General features: G+C 43.3%; 1 protein-coding gene across 1 annotated transcript in view; it reads right to left on the bottom strand.

Moving 5' to 3' along the window:
* Nucleotides 1-18102, bottom strand: part of Sdk1 (sidekick cell adhesion molecule 1) — an 881670-nt gene that overhangs the window by 154126 nt on the left and 709442 nt on the right. Inside the window, exon 18 of the mRNA XM_047533731.1 lies at nt 921-1036. Coding sequence (XP_047389687.1) covers nt 921-1036 — 116 coding nt within the window. The remainder of the gene's footprint in view (nt 1-920; nt 1037-18102) is intronic.

Below are 18102 nucleotides of genomic sequence, written 5' to 3'. Positions count from 1 at the left end.
ACCCTCTGAAATCGACGTGACCACAGATTCAAGCACAGAGGTTGGAGCCCCTCCTCCACTCCCTGAGTCCTGCCAGGAAAGATTATATGGGATATGCAAAATGCAGGCAGGCTCCCAATCCTACTGGAGAAATTTATTTAAGAGGAAGATGAATTTTTTTCTTGGATTTTTTGTTTTTGTTTTTTTGTTAGTGGGGATCGAACCCAGGGACACATTCACCACTGAACTGCATCCCCGGCGTTTTTTTTTTTTGTTGTTGTTGTTTTTTTGAAAACGGGGCCTCGCTAAGTTGCTAAGGTTGGCCTCAAATTTTTAATCCTTCTGCCTCAGTCTCCCTAGTCACTGGGATTACGGGTGTGCACCACTGTGTCTGGTTTGAGTCATACTTTTGGAAACTGCCTTCAAGTCAATCTATTAAGGTAACAGATTCTGGTAACTAAGGACAACAGAAGTTGGATGGTGGGAATTTGTCCGCGTCTTTAATTCAGTTTGATCAAGTATCCTGAATCAACTTGCCTCACTTCTTTAAACACAACTCTCCCTGAAGCAGAGAGTGGGAGGAAGGAGCCTTCTCATCCTGTGGCTCTTGCACAGCATCCTCTGCTCTGAGTATGTGTTCAGCCAGCAAGCTCCCCTCCAGGAAGAGTGGCTGGGACACATGCTGACTTCAATCAACCCTGACACATCTCCCAAAGCCATTGAAAATGAATGCCTTTCTCCTAAGACTCTGCTCTTTTATGTATGAGCCATCTCCTTGATGACTGATCACTTGAGTTCTGAGCCAGGAGAGCTGATGATAAGACCTTGGATAAATGGTGACCCTACCAAGGTCAAGACGCTTTGTATTTCATGCACTGGGTTTTCCCTGGTCATCATAGACCACGAGAGCCACCCAGAGGCTCCAGTCTGAGGTCCAGTACCTTGTATCCCTGGTTGATGCCGTTGATGAACTGCTGAGGGGGCGGGTTCCACAGGAACTGCACGGTGGTGGAGTTCACTGCTTCCGCCTGCACATTCTGCGGGGGCGCGGTGGGCACTGTTCCAAGGTGGTCATTGGAGACAGCAAAACAAATGGCAGGAAGCACAGTGGGGAGGAGAGATGAAAAAGAAACCCTTAGCCGCCACTCAGGACTCACAGGCAATTACAGACGGAGAATGGGAGGGGTGAGAAATGTTTTTGGAGGCTAATAGTGGCATTACAAAGAGGGAATTGGGTTAGTTCTCATTTTCTGTTGGAATTCCTTAAGGCATGGGCAGAACACTGGACTAGACCATCTTCTCCATCCACATAAGAGCCTTTCCCATGGATTCAAGATGGACAGCAGCAAAGCCTTTCTCAGATTCCTTTTTCAGTTGCCCGATAGCGAGATGCAGGCAGGGTGTCATTCGAAACCCCCCACCATTGCCCAACTCCATGTTCAAGCTCAGTTATTCTTTATACATAAAAAGCAAGCAAGCAAAACAAAACAGCTGCCTGCTTCCCATACATTTTGTTGTTTATTCCTTTGAAAGCTAAATTTCCCTGGTCAACCTAGGCAACTACCTTGGGCTTTCCCAGGGCTTCTTGGTTTGGCTGAACAGCCCTAGAATCCAATGACTACCCCCCTCTGAGGGCTGTGTGTTCTGGTGGGGCTGCTCCTGGAAGGGTGCATGGGAGCAGGTGACCATCTGAAGGGAGGGAAGGCTTCACGTGGCCTCCACTGAAGGAAAGGCTCACCTTAGAGGGGGACAGACCTAGAGATGGCACTCTGGCTGGGGAACAGTGGGCATCAGCATGGCACTGGAAGGAGCCTGGTGAGGTGGGAAGTGGTGAGCTGAGCCAGGCAGGGGTGCGGGGCAACAGGAGCGAGGAGGTGGCAGGGTCCCCTTGGGGTTGACAAACACATCCTACACAGTGGCTGGCCACGTGTATCAGGGGGAATCGAAAGCTTTGTGGGAAGGGCAGTGGTGACAGGGCTGGCTTTTCAAGAAGGGCAACCCAGTGGCCTACAAAGAGCAGCCACTGGCTGGACCATCAGACCTTCTGCAGGACCAAAGGATGGTCCTGGCCCTTCAGGTCCTTGTTTCAAAAGTGAGGCATGGAGACTAAAGGATCCTTTGACTCCCAGGACACAAACAATGGCAAGGGTCTCCTGCCACAGGACGCACTGATCAGAACGTGGTCCTGTTAAAAATCTTCGCCCTTTCATGGTTCTCCTCTTCACGAGCTCATCTCATCAGGTGGAGAGGGGCAACGTCAGAGTCCTTGTGCCCCTCCAGCCAAGTCACCTGTCTTTCCACCTGCTGCTGATCACAGTCACGTTGTCCCCTCACCTTTCCCTCCACAAGTCACCAAGGAAACTGTCCAACCTCCCACTCAGCGCCCATGTGAAATGTGTGGATTAAAAACGACCACAAGGATCCTGTGCCTGGGAGTCTGCCCACTCCCACACCCCCAGATGACCACTCTACAGCTGGGTGAGGAAAGTGAAGCTGGCTGTTTGGTGGGGTGGGTTGCTAGGCTGGTGCGGGTCACTTGACAATATAGAATCATTGGGAGCCACAGACACACAGAAAGGATGCTTCCCATACACAGAAACAAAGATGCAAATTCTGAATATTTATTTCATTGGAGAATTTCACCAAACATTTGAGGAATAATTTAATTAGTTCTAAAGCATTACCCTGATAGCAACATCAGAAAAAAAGAACATTAAGAGAAAAAGAAAATTACAGACTAATGTCCCTCCTAAACACAAGTTCAAAAATTACTCAACAAAATGTTAGAAAATAAAACTCAGCAGTATATAAAAATCATAATCTATCCTGATAAGTGGAATTTATCTTATAACTGCAAGGCTGGTCCAGCATTTGAGTATTAATCAAAGTAAAATGCCCTATTGACAGAATAAAGAACAAACACTGTCATCTTAATGGGTTTAGAAGAGCATTTAATAAATTATAACATTCAATCATGATTTTTTTAAAAAAAATCCACCTCTCAGCAAAGAAGGAATTTAAAGGAAGTTTATAAACTTGATAAAAGTGTGTTTATAAAGCACCTACAACTGATGTCTCATTTAAGATGAGAGGATGAGAGCAGACACCTAAGATCAAGGATGAGAAAAAGATATCTTCTCCATCCCTATTCTGGAAATCCAAACCGGGACGGTAATGCATGAAGAACTGAAAGGCTCACAGATATGAAAGCGAGGAAGCTGCTCTTTATTCACAGACCTTATGACTGTCTGTGGGGAAAATTCCCAAGAGGCCACACAGTAAAAGCTCCCAGAACTAAGTGAGGTTAGAGAGTTCACAGGACACAAGATCAAAATACAGAAATCAATTATATTTCTAAACAGAAGCAACACACAACTGGAGATTGAAATCTTAAAAAAATCAGTGCTGTTTAAGGTAGAAATAAAGACATGAAACAGACACAAACAACATACAAGGTTTATATGGCGAAAACTAAGAAACACTGATGAAAGAAAGCAAGGACCTAGGTAATGCAGTCACAGCATATTAAGAGGTTGGAAGACAACAGAGTAGAGAGGACCGTTCTCCCCAAACTGATCTCCAAAGTCACAGCTGGATACCTTTTAGAAATTGGAAAGGGGATTTTAAAATTTATATAGAAAGGCAAAGTAATTGGAATAGCCAAAACAATTTTGATAAAGAAATGGGCAAACTTCAATACTTAAAGACTAACTGTAAATCTATAGTAATTAAAACAGGGTGTTACTGGAAAATGGATGGACATATTGATTAATGATCTAGAACAGAGTCCAAAAATTACTCACACATGTATCAACTGGTTTTCAATAAACCACAGAGATAGTCTTTCAAACAAATGATGTTGGAGAAATTAGATATCTGTATGCAAAAATTAAAGAGAATCATATATCTATACCATCTATGAAAACTAACTCAAATGGGTCATAGGCTTAAGCCCAAGTCTATAATTATAAAACTTCTGGGAAAAACAGTTGTGACATTGGGTGAGGTAAAAATTTCCCAGGTAGAGCACCAAGGACACAATCCACAAAAGAAAAGATAAGTTTGATTTCATCAAAATAGAAAACTTCTTTTCTATGATAAACATCTGCTAAGAAAATGAAAAGACAGGCCACAGACTGGGAGGCAGTATCTGCAGTGCCCATACTATATCCGATAAAAGACTTACCCAAATACACAAGGAACTTTCAAAATCCATTGACAGGAAAACACCAAACTCAAAGTATGGATAAAGGAATCAAATAATTACTTCATCAAAGAAAAGATGATGGAAAAATAAGCAGGTGAAAAGATCCTCAGCGTTGGAGGCACAGGAAAATTAGAACCAGGATGTGACACCACCTTTCACTGATTAAAGGGCTAAAATAGAACAAAGAACAATAACATCCAAATGCTAGCGAGGATAGGAAGCAAATGACACACTCAGACTTTTAGCTGGGAACACAAAGTGGTACAGACACCGGTGGAGCAGGTTGTAGTTTCTTACAAAGCTAAACATGCAGTAGCCACACAACCCAGTCAATCCTGCTCCTAGGCATTTGTGCACAAGTGAAAACTCAGGTTCACATGAGATCTGTATGCAATGTTTACAGCAGCTTTAACAATCCCCCCAAATTGCCAAGAGCCCAAGTGTTGGCCAACTGGCGGATGGGTAAACAAACTGAGGACACTGCTCAGCAACAGAAGGAACAAAGTACTCACATACCAGCAACGTGGTGACTAGACTACAGGAAAGGAGCCAGACTCCAAAGACTCCATGTGGGGTCACTCACATAAAAGACAAAATTGCAGGAAGAGAAAGAATCAGTGGTTGCCAGGGCCTGGTCTGGTAGAGGGTTGAGTACAAGGGGCAGGCCAGGGAAGCCGGGGGATAGAGAGGAGTATTCTCTCTCTCAACCATGGTAGCAACTGTGGACCGAAACTGTGGAAGCTGATGGTACTGTGCACCAGAAAGGGTAGATTTTACCGGTTTATTATACCACCATAAATCTCACTTGAGAAATGCTGGATTTGGTGGTCTCCACCCTAGGGCCCCATGAATGTGGGTCTCTGACTCCTCTGATCAACAGGATATGATCTAGGCCTTGATGAAGTAGCACTTTTCCCTTTCTGGGGGCAGAAAGTAGTGTTCCTGGAGAGGATGAGGAAAAGAGTCTTTTCAATAAGCAGTGCCGGAAAAATTGGATATCCTTCCTGGGAGCCTTGGTAGCCATGTAGGAACTTCAGGTCCACTGAGACCACTGTGCTGGAGAAGGCACATGCAGGTTCCCTGGGAAGACTCCCCTGTCACCATCAACATGGGATGGAAGCCACCTTCCACCTCTCTCCCCAACCGAATGAGTGACACTCCAGGGAAAAGAACCACCACCCAATCCCTGCCCAAGACCCTGACCCACAACATTGTGACACACAACATAATGACTATTGCCCCGACTGCTAAATTCCAGGGTCATCTGGTATGCAGCAAGAGAAAGCCAGGGCAATATTCTCTGGGAAAATGAAAAAAAGAGAAAGAAAAGAAAAAGAAGAGGAAGAAGGGAAAAGAAGAAAGGGAAAGGGTGGGAAAGACATCAGGAACTCCTGGGAAACACTGAAATACATTTTCCCTTTTCCCATGAACCCATGCTCTCTGGGTCCTTTCGTCCTTTGTGCCCCACCTTTAGAATTTCATCAGCCCCGATTACTGCTTGTGAGTTTATAATATTTTTTCATCAAATGTCATTAAATTCTCTAAAATAAGATATGGAACAGATGCTAGGAAAAAAGAGACGTAGCCCCATCTAAATCAGGAACAACTTCCTAAGATTCAAGAGGACACCTGTACCTTTGCTTGGTTTCCATGCAGTGTGGGAGTCACGGCAAGACATGTGCTCTTTCCTGGTTCTGTCCTTCATCCAGTCAGTTCTTCGCTGAACCCCTGTGGTCCCAGAGGACGTGTCCCCTGGCTGACCCAGGAGGAAAGCACTTCTGCTCGCTGCTCATTGCATGGGATTTCACAGGTAGGAGTCCCACTATCACTGCCCCTGAGCCACCTCCTGCCCAAGCCAAAGCCCTAGTGCCTGACCCTCTGGCACACACCCTCCACCCTCAATCAGAGGAAGACTCAGGTTTCTCTTTCTTTCCACCCTGAGCTTTATTCGGAAAATCATCCATTCTTCTCAGCCCTCTTCTATTCCCAGATCCTTGGCTTCTCTTTGTCCTAATTATTGTCATTAGAAGTGACTCAGAAATTTGTGGACAATGGAATTGAAAATTCCCTCAAGCAAGAAAAAGAGCTAGAGCCAGTAAATCCTTCCTGACAGTGTTTCAAATAAAAGAGCAGTTATGGCAGGAAAGGTCTTAATTATTGAGGTTACGTCATCCTACCCCTACAGAAGGCAAGACAGGGCTTCAGGCCCAGCCAGGGCTCCTGGGAGGAGAAGTGAAGGCCAGAGCTGGCTTTTAGCATTTCCTTCTCCCAAGTGCTCAGTTGGAAGCTGCGGACTTCCTGCTGCTCAGAATAAGACCTCAGGGACATTTTCTCCCCAGATAATTAGCATTTGAAGTTTGGTTCTTGCCAAACCCCTGAGGCTGGGCCTTGGAGCAGCTTGGTAAAGTGGCAGGTGTTATTTTTTTCTGATTTTCATTACTAAGAAAAAAATCCACTTTCACTAGCTGATTCCACCCAACAGACCTGGGTATGTTCTCAGTCTTAAATTCAACATAGTCCAAACCCACTCGACAGAGTCTCACAGTCATTAGGCAGCACCAGGGCGGGCTCCTAGGGCCCAAGGATAACCACAGGTAAAAGGCAAAGCTGGACTCTGGGGTTTTGTGTGTGGAATGTGCACAGCCAGGACTAAAGAGTCACTGCTTTTCCCTCTTCTTGGAGTGGGTGAGAAGGAGGTAGGCACCGTGCCAGGGATGGGTCATAAGACCAAGAGACACTGAGTTTGCAAAAGGATAAAACATTGTTGACTGACATTCAAAATGTCACTACTGTTGAAATTCCTTTGAAAACCATACTTAACACATTGAATGTTACCAAGTAAAAGGAGCCAATCTGAAAAAGGGTGTGATTCCAGCTCCGTGACATTCTGGGAAAGCCCATATATGGCCTGGCTTGCAAATGATGTTAATGCCAGAAGATCTTATTCTTGATGAAAATTCAAAATGAATCACTTGTTTTTTGAAAATTTTTTAAAGTTTTAAAATTAAGCTCTACAATTAAATCGACTCAGTAAAGAGGACAATAAGGGTGTATGCCCTCCAAAATGGACTTTTCAAAACATTTTGTATCAGAAATGACATCATTTCATATTGACTAATTTTTCAGAATTTTAATTATCTAATCAAAGAAAAAGGAATATAACAATATTGTCTATTTTTCTTACAGCAAGCTTCAGTTTTAAAATTTTCCAACCTGATTTATGTTGAACGATCTTGGCGTGTACAACAAAAATTTCTCAGAAGTTGGTTTCTGAAGTGATGAAAGCATACAGTTCACTTTGTATGCTTTAAATACACTGGCTGATATTTATGAACGTTATTTATGTCAATATTATTATCACTATTGTATATTTATAGAGACATATTTCCCCACCACAGTGAGTGAACAACTTTTCTATTAAAGGGAGTGAAAACACTTTCTCCTCTGAGAACATAAGGAGGATGCTCCCCAGTTCAGATTTGCGTCTTCCAAGAATCCTCCCTTCTCCAGTTTCAGTGTTGTGCTTAATGAAAAAGGAATCTGATGAAGCAAGGATTCCAGTCAAATTGTGCTAGCACTTTCCCCCAAAACATGTCTCTCACACAGAAAAGAAGTTGGAGCTGATAAGATCACCCGAAAGCCTGAGTAAGTACTCATGCGTGAGCTTGGTTACAAACTGTATCTGATTGGGTACAAGAAGCCAGTTACAATGTCCTGCCTTTAGTAGAGAAAGGTGAGATTCTTCCTGCAATTGTAGAATCATTCATGTTGCCAGGCTGCATGGAAACTGTCAGCTCCATATTTGGGATCAATGAAGCACAGGAAATAGGAAGGGTGCTATTTTGAATAACACTGTTAGAAGACACATGGATGACATGTAGGTGGACCCAGAGATAAATCTAGTGTAGGAGACTATTAAATCACATCAGTTTGCATCACAGGTTGATGGACACTGATGTTACAATTTGCACTTGGTGTATAGCAAGACACTGAATCCCTCAAATGAATTCTTCTGTCAAATATAGTATCCTGATTTCATATTTTCACAAAGCAAAAACCAGGATGGACCAGTCTTGGATTTTATTAGATTTTTCCATTCTGTTAACATCACTTAATGAGGAATTTGGATCTGCATACCATTGTTTACATAAGGGTCCATCTCTGTGACTAAAACAACAGATCTCTTGAATCCCAGGCTTTTCAGGTTGGATTCTGCTAGGTGTTGGTGTTGATATCTGAAACTTACAGATATTTTCCTCTAAAATGTTATTTATTCTAAGGTGATCTTTTTCTTCTGTATTCTTGAAGCCCTTACAATAGAAATAGGGGCCATTTGGGGGGGCTAGAAGCTGCAAATTTTTTTTTTTCTGTGCTGGGGATTGAACCCAGGGCCTTGTGCTTGCGAGGCGAGCACTCTACCAACTGAGCTAACTCCCCAGCCCTGACATTTGCCTTTTTTCCCTTTGTATTGTTCTCTTTCTCCATAAAGAATACTTTGTTTTAAAAACTTGTATATAGTCAAATTTATCTATTTTTTTCATTTATTTCTTCTAAATGTTGAGGCATAGTTAGAAACATTTTCCCTGCTTCCAGGTTTCAGGGGAACTCACTAAAGTTTTCTTCTAGTACTTTCATATTTCATCTTTTGATATTGATATCTCTGATCTACTTGGAATGGAACCTTACATATGGCATAGGGAATGTATCAGCTTTTTTTTTTTTTTAAATGTATATAGGTATCCACTTATTCCAGTAATTATAATCAAAAAAGTCTTCCTTTAGTAATTTAAGATGCTGCCTTTATTACATACTAAATTTCTATATGGGATGGAGTCCATTTCTGTGTTTTCTGTTCTGCTTCATGCATCTTCTGTTCATGCACCAACATGATCCTGTTTTACTTCCAGAGCTTTATAACATGTTTTACTACCTAAAGGACTCATCCAGCCCCACACTCTTCTCTTTCAGGATTTTTCTGTCCATTCTTGTTCTCATTTTCTCTCTCAATGAATGAACTTTATCTTAACTTCTAGCTCCAGAAAAATAAATCTACTATTATTTTTACTGGAACCTTGTGACAATTCTAAATTAATGTAGAGGATACCAACCTCACTGTGATGTTGCACTTCCTGTGTGAAGGCATGAATGCCTGTTCATCTCTTTATAACTTTTGTGACCTTCTGGAATGTTTGCAGTTTTCCTCATATGTGTTGGCCACTTCTTACTAATTCCCAAGTCTGTTCTAAGGTAATTCTGCTATTGTAAATGGAATCTTCTCTTCAATGATAACTTCTAGTTGTGCTTTATTTGTGAGTATGAAGTCAGTTTTTTTAATATGCTGACCGTATAACTTGCTAGTTCACAAAATTCTTGATTGTTTATAGTGTAGTACACCAAGGCATTCTAGATATCAAATCTTACTATCTGCAAATATAGTTTGATTACTTCCTGTTCAGGCATCCTGCCCATACCTGCCTTCACTTCTCTATTGCTTTGGCTAACTCTTGCATTTAACAGTGATGACTGAAGGAGACAGTGGGGCCTGTGGTTTCTCCTTCAGTAGGACTGCCTGTGTGCCTCTGATGAGGTAAACTGAGGTACACACATGCACTTGAGTTACACACATGGTTTACCATTCTGAGTAATATCAATAAATTCCTATGGTATTATATGTTTTTACTACAGAGAAGAGTTGAATATTGGCAAATGTCCAAACAACATTATTAGAATAAACCCCATTTGGATATGATCTACTATTTTTAATATGCTGTTGGATTTTATTTGATAATTTCCAACATTTTTTCACCAATGCTCATAGCCTATGACTTTCTTCTCTGTGTGATCTTTGCATTCTTTGGAATTGTTTGTGGCCTATGATGGGATCTGTTTATAAGGGTGTGTTCTCTGTTACTAGAGATCAGAGTTGCATGTGTAGCTGTGACCTCTCCTGTATATTTTGTGTTGCTTAGATTTTTAATTAGTAAGTTGGCTTTTTGTGCACATCTGCCTTCAACTGGAAGAGGCAAGCTAAATCCCGCAAATCATGAGATGCTATGTTCTATCTTCTCTTTTTGCTGTGTGTTTTGGTAATTAGAAAGATCTGCACACATGCTTGTATGGGTGTGTGCATGTGTACTTGGATATGTGTGCTTGGATACGTGCGTACACACATATCATACTGTCCGGCCAAGTCCTTTCTTGTGCTTCCGTAATGAATCGAGATCAGAGGGTGCTGCCTTCAAGGGGCTCAGAGTCTAGTGGGGAAAGTGGACCCTTTTAATTCTATATAACAACCACTACAGTGAAGGTCAGCAAGTGCTTCCTTAAGGAGAATCTTAAGGAAGAGTCAGTTCCTGAGCCAAATCTTCAAGTAGAAGCACCAGGTAAAGATGCAGTATGTAGGGAATTGCAACCTGTGCATGAGCTGAGGCGTGGCTGCAAACCAGAATACATGCTCTCCACTCAAGGTTGGTCCGTGAAACTATGACACTATAGCAGAGTTTGGATAAAGAATGCTGCCTCTGGAGCTTCCCAGAGCCAAGGGCACAGAAACAGCCTCCTGGCAATGCGTGCAGACTTGTGCAGCCTGGACGGGGAGCTGCAGGGCCTCAGGTCAGGACCCCTGTGTGGGCAGGAACCCTCAGCAGCCCAGCAGGAGGCCATTCAGCCTGGATGGTGGACTAGCTTCTGTAGGCTTCGGTTGACCTGCTTCTCCCTTGTACACTATAAAGGGGATAATAATTAACTAAAACCTTTCTTTCTGCAACTTCTGCTCATTGCTCCCCACTCTGTCTCCTGGAAAGTCATTCCTTGCATGCACACATAGCTTGATAGACTATTTGCAACTCACAAAAATATCCAGCTGGGCTTTTCCCTGCTCCTCCCCCCACGTCTCACGTGCAGGACTGACAGACCAAGTGCTGCCTGCGCTGGTTCCGGCTCTTTTCTGAGGAGTAGGGATTCTCACCTTCCCTCATGGCCAGGCACCTGGATTGGCTTCTCTCCAGCACAATGTTGCATGGCATTATGATCTGCTGTCATTTGTGAGAGAGCCTAAGGTCATGGTCAAGGTCTCCTTGGGTCTCAAAGCCCCAGGTCTTCTCAAGGTGACGGGGAAGGTCAGGTCCCTCCATCCTGTGTCACAGTGTTGGTTGTGAGGTAGGATGGAAGAAATAAGGATGGGCAGAAAGAAGCCTAACAGGGAAGGGAAAAGAAATGGTGCCTTTAAATCTGAGAAGCTTCCCGAGCACCCCCACCTTTTCTCCCCATGCCTGTCTTCCTCTAGGCCTGAATTCATAAAAAGAGCCCTTGAATCTTAAGAGTGTTATGAGTCCAGATGATGAATGCCCATATACATTGCTAGCTTACACAACATATTTCTTTAGACTGAATAAAGCAAAGGAAAATATTGTTAGAAACTTATGATACGAGAGTATTCCAAGCGCTATCCATTGCCTGGGTGACATCAACCTAGAGATTCTAAGAGAAATGGACCACTGTGACGGTCCTGGGCTCCATGATGAAGAGAGTTGGGATCAGCAGGCGGGTGTCATCCCACCCGGCACTTCTCGTGTCCACTGTTTACAAGGGTCCTTTAAGAAGAAGAGCCTGGGACCCCAAGTGAGTCTCATTCTGGAGCCTCTGTGTCCCTTCTCCCTTCGAGTGTGCATCCTGCTCTATCACTTGCCTTTCTGAATAATCTCCTTGCTTTCTTAAATAAATCCTTGTGCCTCTTCTGATGTGTCCCGAAATTCTTTTCTGTGACAAGTTCAGAACCTGCCAGGGCTGGGTTGAGATCCCCTTCTCCCATCTCAGTGAGGCCGTTTCAGACCCCTTTCTGGTGACAGTTGTTTGTATCTAAATATGGTATTCTGCTTATTTCTCTTACATTGCAATGTGTTGATTTTGACCATCAATCCAAGAAAACAACTGCTTTTGATTTCTGATTCTGGGACAGAATAGATGGCTTACCCTGCCTCAGGTGTCACCTTAGTTGTGACACCTCCATTCCCTCTGAGTCACTAGCCAACAACACCTGGAAGAACACTGGCTTCTGCAACTGAAATCACCTCCAAGTGATGAGATCAAGTCAGTCAAACTCTGGGCACAGTTCAACCCTAAAAATTCATCTAATTATTTTAGACCCATCTTATCTACAGGATGCTATCTCTCAATCTATATTTCTCTGTCTTATCTACAGAGTGCTTGAGTGAGTTAATGAATGATGAGTGAAGGAAGGAGGAATACCCATATACAGAATGAATATGGTCTTTGGACCTATCAACTCAGTAACCCAGCTCAAAAAGTAAATGAGATTGGTAGGACAGGACTCACTCTGAATGAAGCCAACTCCAAGAGACTCGTAGAGATTGCTTCCAGAGAACCATAGGGTTTGTCTAGGCTGCTTTCTCTCAAGAGAAATGTGTAGTCCTGCCCTCCACAGAGTGTCCTGTAGCTTGGTCCATGCATTTCTTCTCTATCCCTGATTTTTTGACTGGGTTTCTGTTGAACGTGTTGTTCCCCACTTTTTTGATATGAACTCCATCCCTAATCATCTTGACAAGGAACCAACCAGATCAAAAGCAGAAGAGAAGGATCATGAAAGTGTGGTGTGCTGCTTGACTTGAAGGAAGTATGGCTATCTTAGCCCATATTCTCCCAAAGGCCTGGAGACATAAACATAGGCAGAGCCTGTTGTCAAGTTCTTGTCTCCTCCAAATGCATGTATTTTCCTTGGTTAACCTTGGTCCAAACAGCTCAACCTTCTTATGTTGCCATCCACTCATTATGCATATATTCCTTATTTCCCAAAGTCATGACCTTTATGTAAAGGAGGCCCTGGCCTCCTGCCCAACCATAGGGGTTTCTGGAAATGCAGTGGAGGCTTCTGGGTGGCACCTCTACCACTGCGAGCACTCTCATGCTGGTGAGCTCATATGTGCAGGCTGCGGTTCACACGGACTGAGGTTTCCCTCTAGGAGCTGGATGGGTGCTCAGGAGCACACGGCCTCTGTGATAACTAGCAGAGTTCATGATTTTGGGCCCTTGGTGTGACGTTCTTCTACCCAACCTCTAGAGGAATTCTTCAAGTTAGAGCATGCATCAGGGTTATCTGGATGGCGGTGAAAATACAAGTGGATAGGCCATGCCCCAGTTTCTGATTTGGTGGGCCTGGGATGGGGCCCTAGAATATGAAAGTCTAACAAGTTCCTAGGTGGCGGTACTGCTGCTGCCCCAGGGACCAGCTTTGAGGACAAGAGCTCCCTCTTCTCCTTATTTTCTCCTTCCTCTCTTTTTTCTTTGTTCCTTGCTTTATCCTTCCCTCCCTCCTCCTTTCTTCCCTTGGCTAATACTTCTTTTTATCTTGATAGAACCTAATTTATCAGCTCATAGAAAACCCCAGCTTTTCTCCACCTTTTCCACCAGGAATGCCACTGCTCCTTACAGCCCAAAGGACTTGTGACTGCCAGAAAGGCACATGCCCTGCAGCTGAAAAGAGACACAGGTTGTTTTCTTCCTTTCTCTTTTTACTTTCCTCTAATGCTAGGGATAGAACCCAGGGTCTCACACATGCTAGGCAAGTGTTCTACCGCTGAACTATATCACTAGTCTGTTATTTTATTTTTGATACTTCATTTAAATCAGGTAATATATGAAGACAATGTAAAGCACAACCCCACCACCACCGAATGAATTCTAGTCAATCATTATAAGTCTTCTTCTACCCAGTCTACATCAATGACAGCAAAAGTTTAAATGATACTTAATCCAAAGAAGTCTCTGCTTATGGAACTGCTTATGATTTTGAAGATTCACATGTCAAATAAAATTAATAAAAGTGACATCATGAAAGGCTGCCAGAGAAGTTTGTGGGGCCTCATGAGACTAGTGGATGTGGGCATTTGGGCCTCTGCCGTAGAACTGATGGATCTCTGTGTCCTGATTATTGTCCTCTATCAGATAGATGCAAGCCCAACCTGAGGATGGCAAGCAGCCCACTGGCAATGCTGGGAAGTTAGCTAAATTTAGTACAGAGTGAAATTATAGTATATTGTCCAACAGTTTTTATATTCTAATGTGCCCAATCATATTGATTATGATAACACTATCTTATCTGTTTCAGATGAACTGTGAAATCTCATCAACACAATAAAATTTCATCTTTCATTACTCTCAAATGCAAAGTCAGTTTTCCTGGGTGGTGGGTGGCCTTGCATGTGGCCATTCAGGGAGCACCAGCCCACGCAGCAGCATTTCCAGCAGAGGAAAGGTTCAGAATCCAGGCTCTTGCAAAGAGCCAAGTCCCATGTGGGACGCATGCAGGTGGGGTTGCTTCAGAAGGCAGGTTGCAGTCTCCTCTAGCTGGCTTTGGAGCCACCTTTGCCTAGAAACGAGTCTCACCATGTCTTGCACTCCCTGGCGAGAGCCCAGTACAGCTGTTCTACATGAGAGGGGGCTGGCAGGGAGCTGCGGGCCAGGCAGCTGCTTTGCAGCAATATGGCGACACTGTGAAAAAGGGCACAGACCTCTGTCTTTGTCACGATTGCGCACCCTGTTTTCATTGCCCCCAAAGTATATGATTTACAATATTAGGGTCCGCAGTATCTATCCAGGACCTAATGGGGATTCACGGGCATCTATTTCTCCAGGTAACCCCACAGAATTAAACATATATGCCTTTCAAATGGGAGAAGTAAGCTCATTACATAGAAGAATTACCAGCTACACATTAGTGGGTGGATGTATATATTACAATTTGTGTGCCGGTTGTTATTGTTAATTCCAGATCATTATAGGCTATGGCTGAGCTCTTGTGCTGTTATGGTTTTTGCAGTTTTGATACACCTGAATGTGCTCACTGCATTAAACATTTCTAACACATTATTAGGATAACAAATCTTTGACAAACAAGCTTGAGTATCCTTCTTTATGGCCTTTATAAGAAAATGCTTAAAAAGTTCTACAGGTCCCTTTGTGAATGTGTTTTTTCCAGTTCTTTGTTTACCAAGCATCCAGAAGGCTTTGGGGCCAATTTTCAGGTTGGGGTAACATTATGGGGTGAGGCAGGCAGGCCTGGGAACGCTGTCTGCCAACCTTGCCCAGGTCAGCCTGCTCCTCTGAATCCATAGCAGGTTAGGGACAAGATGACAGAAAAAAAGAGTATCTCTATTCATGAAATGCCAGTTTCATTTCTGAAAAATATTTTCACTTGTGGCCAGGGCTGAGCTTCCCAACTGAAGGCCCGAGGCTGGCAGGGAGTGGCTGTCTGACTCACTTGGTCCAGCAGCACTTAACTCTGAGGTGTGCCTCCTCCTTTCCCTCATCCAAACCCCAGTTCTCAGGTACCCCATCTTCACGATTTCTCAGTGTGTGTGGAAACAGCACACTCACGCTTCTTTCTTGTTCTTACCTCAACTGCTTTTCACACCAACCTTGGGCTGCTTGTACACATACACGCCCATCCATACATTTAGGACCTGGAGTTCTCTGTGACACTGAATGACACACTTCCTGGTCATGCTGGGTGGCACTTTCATGCAGAAGGTCCCATGGTGTGACTTTTAGGCTGTGGCCTGTGGCAGCACTTCCAGCAGGGCAGGGGAGGAAAGTTCTGAGTCCGGGCTTTTGTGTGGGGCTGGGTCTGTGTGGGAGGCACTCAGGCAAGGTTGCTGAGGCAGGATGCAGGAAAGACACAGAGGGCCCAGTCTACTTGTGACAGTGCCTGGAGGTGCTTTCCCTCGAGCTTTCGAGATAGTGAGAAGAGCCAGGACAGAAGGCAGGCATTACATTGGCACGGCACTGGACAGTGAAATAGAAACTCTGAGCCTTCTGATTACAATCAGACATTCATTTATGCTTTGTAAATGTGTCAGGCTTTGCTCTTGGATTTGATGCAGATACAAAAAAAGGCAAATCAGGAACAGCCCCTGCCTTCAGAGTCCCAGACTAGTTGGAAACACAGGTCTATAAATCACAAAATAATATAATGCCCACAGTAGCTGAAGATGGGTTTTACTTGCCCATGTGTCTTTTAGCAGCAGCTGAAGGACAAGCCACAGGAACCCTTCTCGCTCATGAGATCACCTGCAGGGTACAGATGCTGGGATCCAGCTCAAGCCAAGCAGCTCCTGAATCTGAGCTCTGTGACTAGGCTGGTGGCCCCTGCTCACATCCCCAGTGAGACCCCCATTTGTCTTACAGCTGGACATAGAGTACAGAGTCCACACTCCAGACCCTGCTGAGTCCTAACTCCAGAGGGGTTTTCTAAAAGAGATGAAACCAGTCAGACCTGGATTGCTAGAGTCCAGCATTCTTTAAATGGTGGGTCACAGATGATTAGTGAATCAGGAAACCAATTCAGTGGTCACACCAGCACTTTAAAGAGAATGAAACAGAATGGAAAAGAACAGAAATATCAAAGAACATCATACACTGTGAGGGTAACTGTTTTTCCATGAACCCTTTGTTTCAGGTGTGTGGGCATACTGGGGTTGATGTAGAATAGATTTCATATTGTGCACTGCAGTTCAAAATGTCTAGCAGCCGCTATTCACCCACCTGCCATGTGAGTACAAGTGAAAAGAGATCTCAGTTCTTTTTTTATTTCACATTTGAGCTGTAGTGAAAACCTGGAAGTAATTTCTGACCATTCTTGGTACATGCAAAAGAAAAAAGAAAAGCAAATTCTAGTGATGGCAGGTCACTGCAGTTGGGGCCTGGGCTTTGGAGGTCACCTGGTCAAGGTTTAAATTCCAGTATTTTTCAGCATTTTCTAGCTACATGACCTTGGGAGAGTTAGTTGCCTATCTGAACTTCTACTTTTTTCTCTCTGTAAAACAGGGACAGTATGTCTGTCTCACATGACTATTCGGGGTCATGTGAGTGTAACTGTGTAGCATTTTATAATGAAAACCAGTATATGGCGGTTTCCCCTAAAACAGTGGCTTCCTATCCTTTCCTTTCCTGTAAATCCTAAAAGACCAAATTAAGTCCATCCCTAATGGAACATTCCATATCTATTTTGTTCAGCTTTTACTTGGTGTTTTAGGTAATGCCGAGAGAATTTGGAACATTATCCTATACTGTAGGAAAGGCCCGAGGTCTGAAAAGTCTTAGGGATTGAGAAACAAATCTTTTGTGCAGTGTCATTTAATGCCACATTGAGAATTTCCCAAGAGGAGATAAGAATGGGGCTTGCAAACGAGTGTTCATTTATAATCCTTACTTTAGAAAACCTTTCAAAGCCCAAGTGAACATTTAAGAGGTTTCACTAATGTTTTAGAAATGTGGATAACCGAATATTTTCTCCATTTCTTTTTAAATATGAAATATTTCTCTTTCATTATAAGGTAATGTTCTGAAACCAGAATAAATCATCATAGCCTAAACATACCTGTTACAGGAAGAAAAATGATAAAAGAAATAAAACCAGAAAGAAAAAAAGTAAAACTTTGCTACTCTCAAAATGATGATTTATGGTATAATTTGTCTTTGGACCCTTTATAGACAAATCAACATCTGTATCTTAATGGATACCTTTTTAAAATGGGGAGCCAGTTTGCTAATTGACATGGGTTTGTTTCAGAACGCAACCACGATCTAGTGCATTTTATATTCCAACAGTGCATGGACAGGACTCCCCGCCTCAAGCTCACCTGAGAAGTACCCACATTATTTCTTCATGTGTCTTCCGTGGTTATTTGAATTATTTCAAACAAAACTGAATCTTATGAACCAAAGACTGAATCAGCATCAGATGTGAACTGCTGATTACTTTCTGTGACTGGTACTTCCCCTCCCAGTCTGTACGATTAGAAAGTTGCTGAAGTCGTCATTGGCAATGGGAAAAATGCTTCTAATTACACTGGGCATTTAGCGTGCAGAACCTACACTCCTGGTTTTTTTCCAATTGTAAC

Source organism: Sciurus carolinensis, chromosome 18 (genome assembly GCF_902686445.1).
Source record: "Sciurus carolinensis chromosome 18, mSciCar1.2, whole genome shotgun sequence".
In the NCBI taxonomy this organism is placed as follows: Eukaryota; Metazoa; Chordata; class Mammalia; order Rodentia; family Sciuridae; genus Sciurus; species Sciurus carolinensis.
Note: the sequence above shows the minus strand (reverse complement) of the source record. Positions and strands in the feature narration are given on the sequence as shown.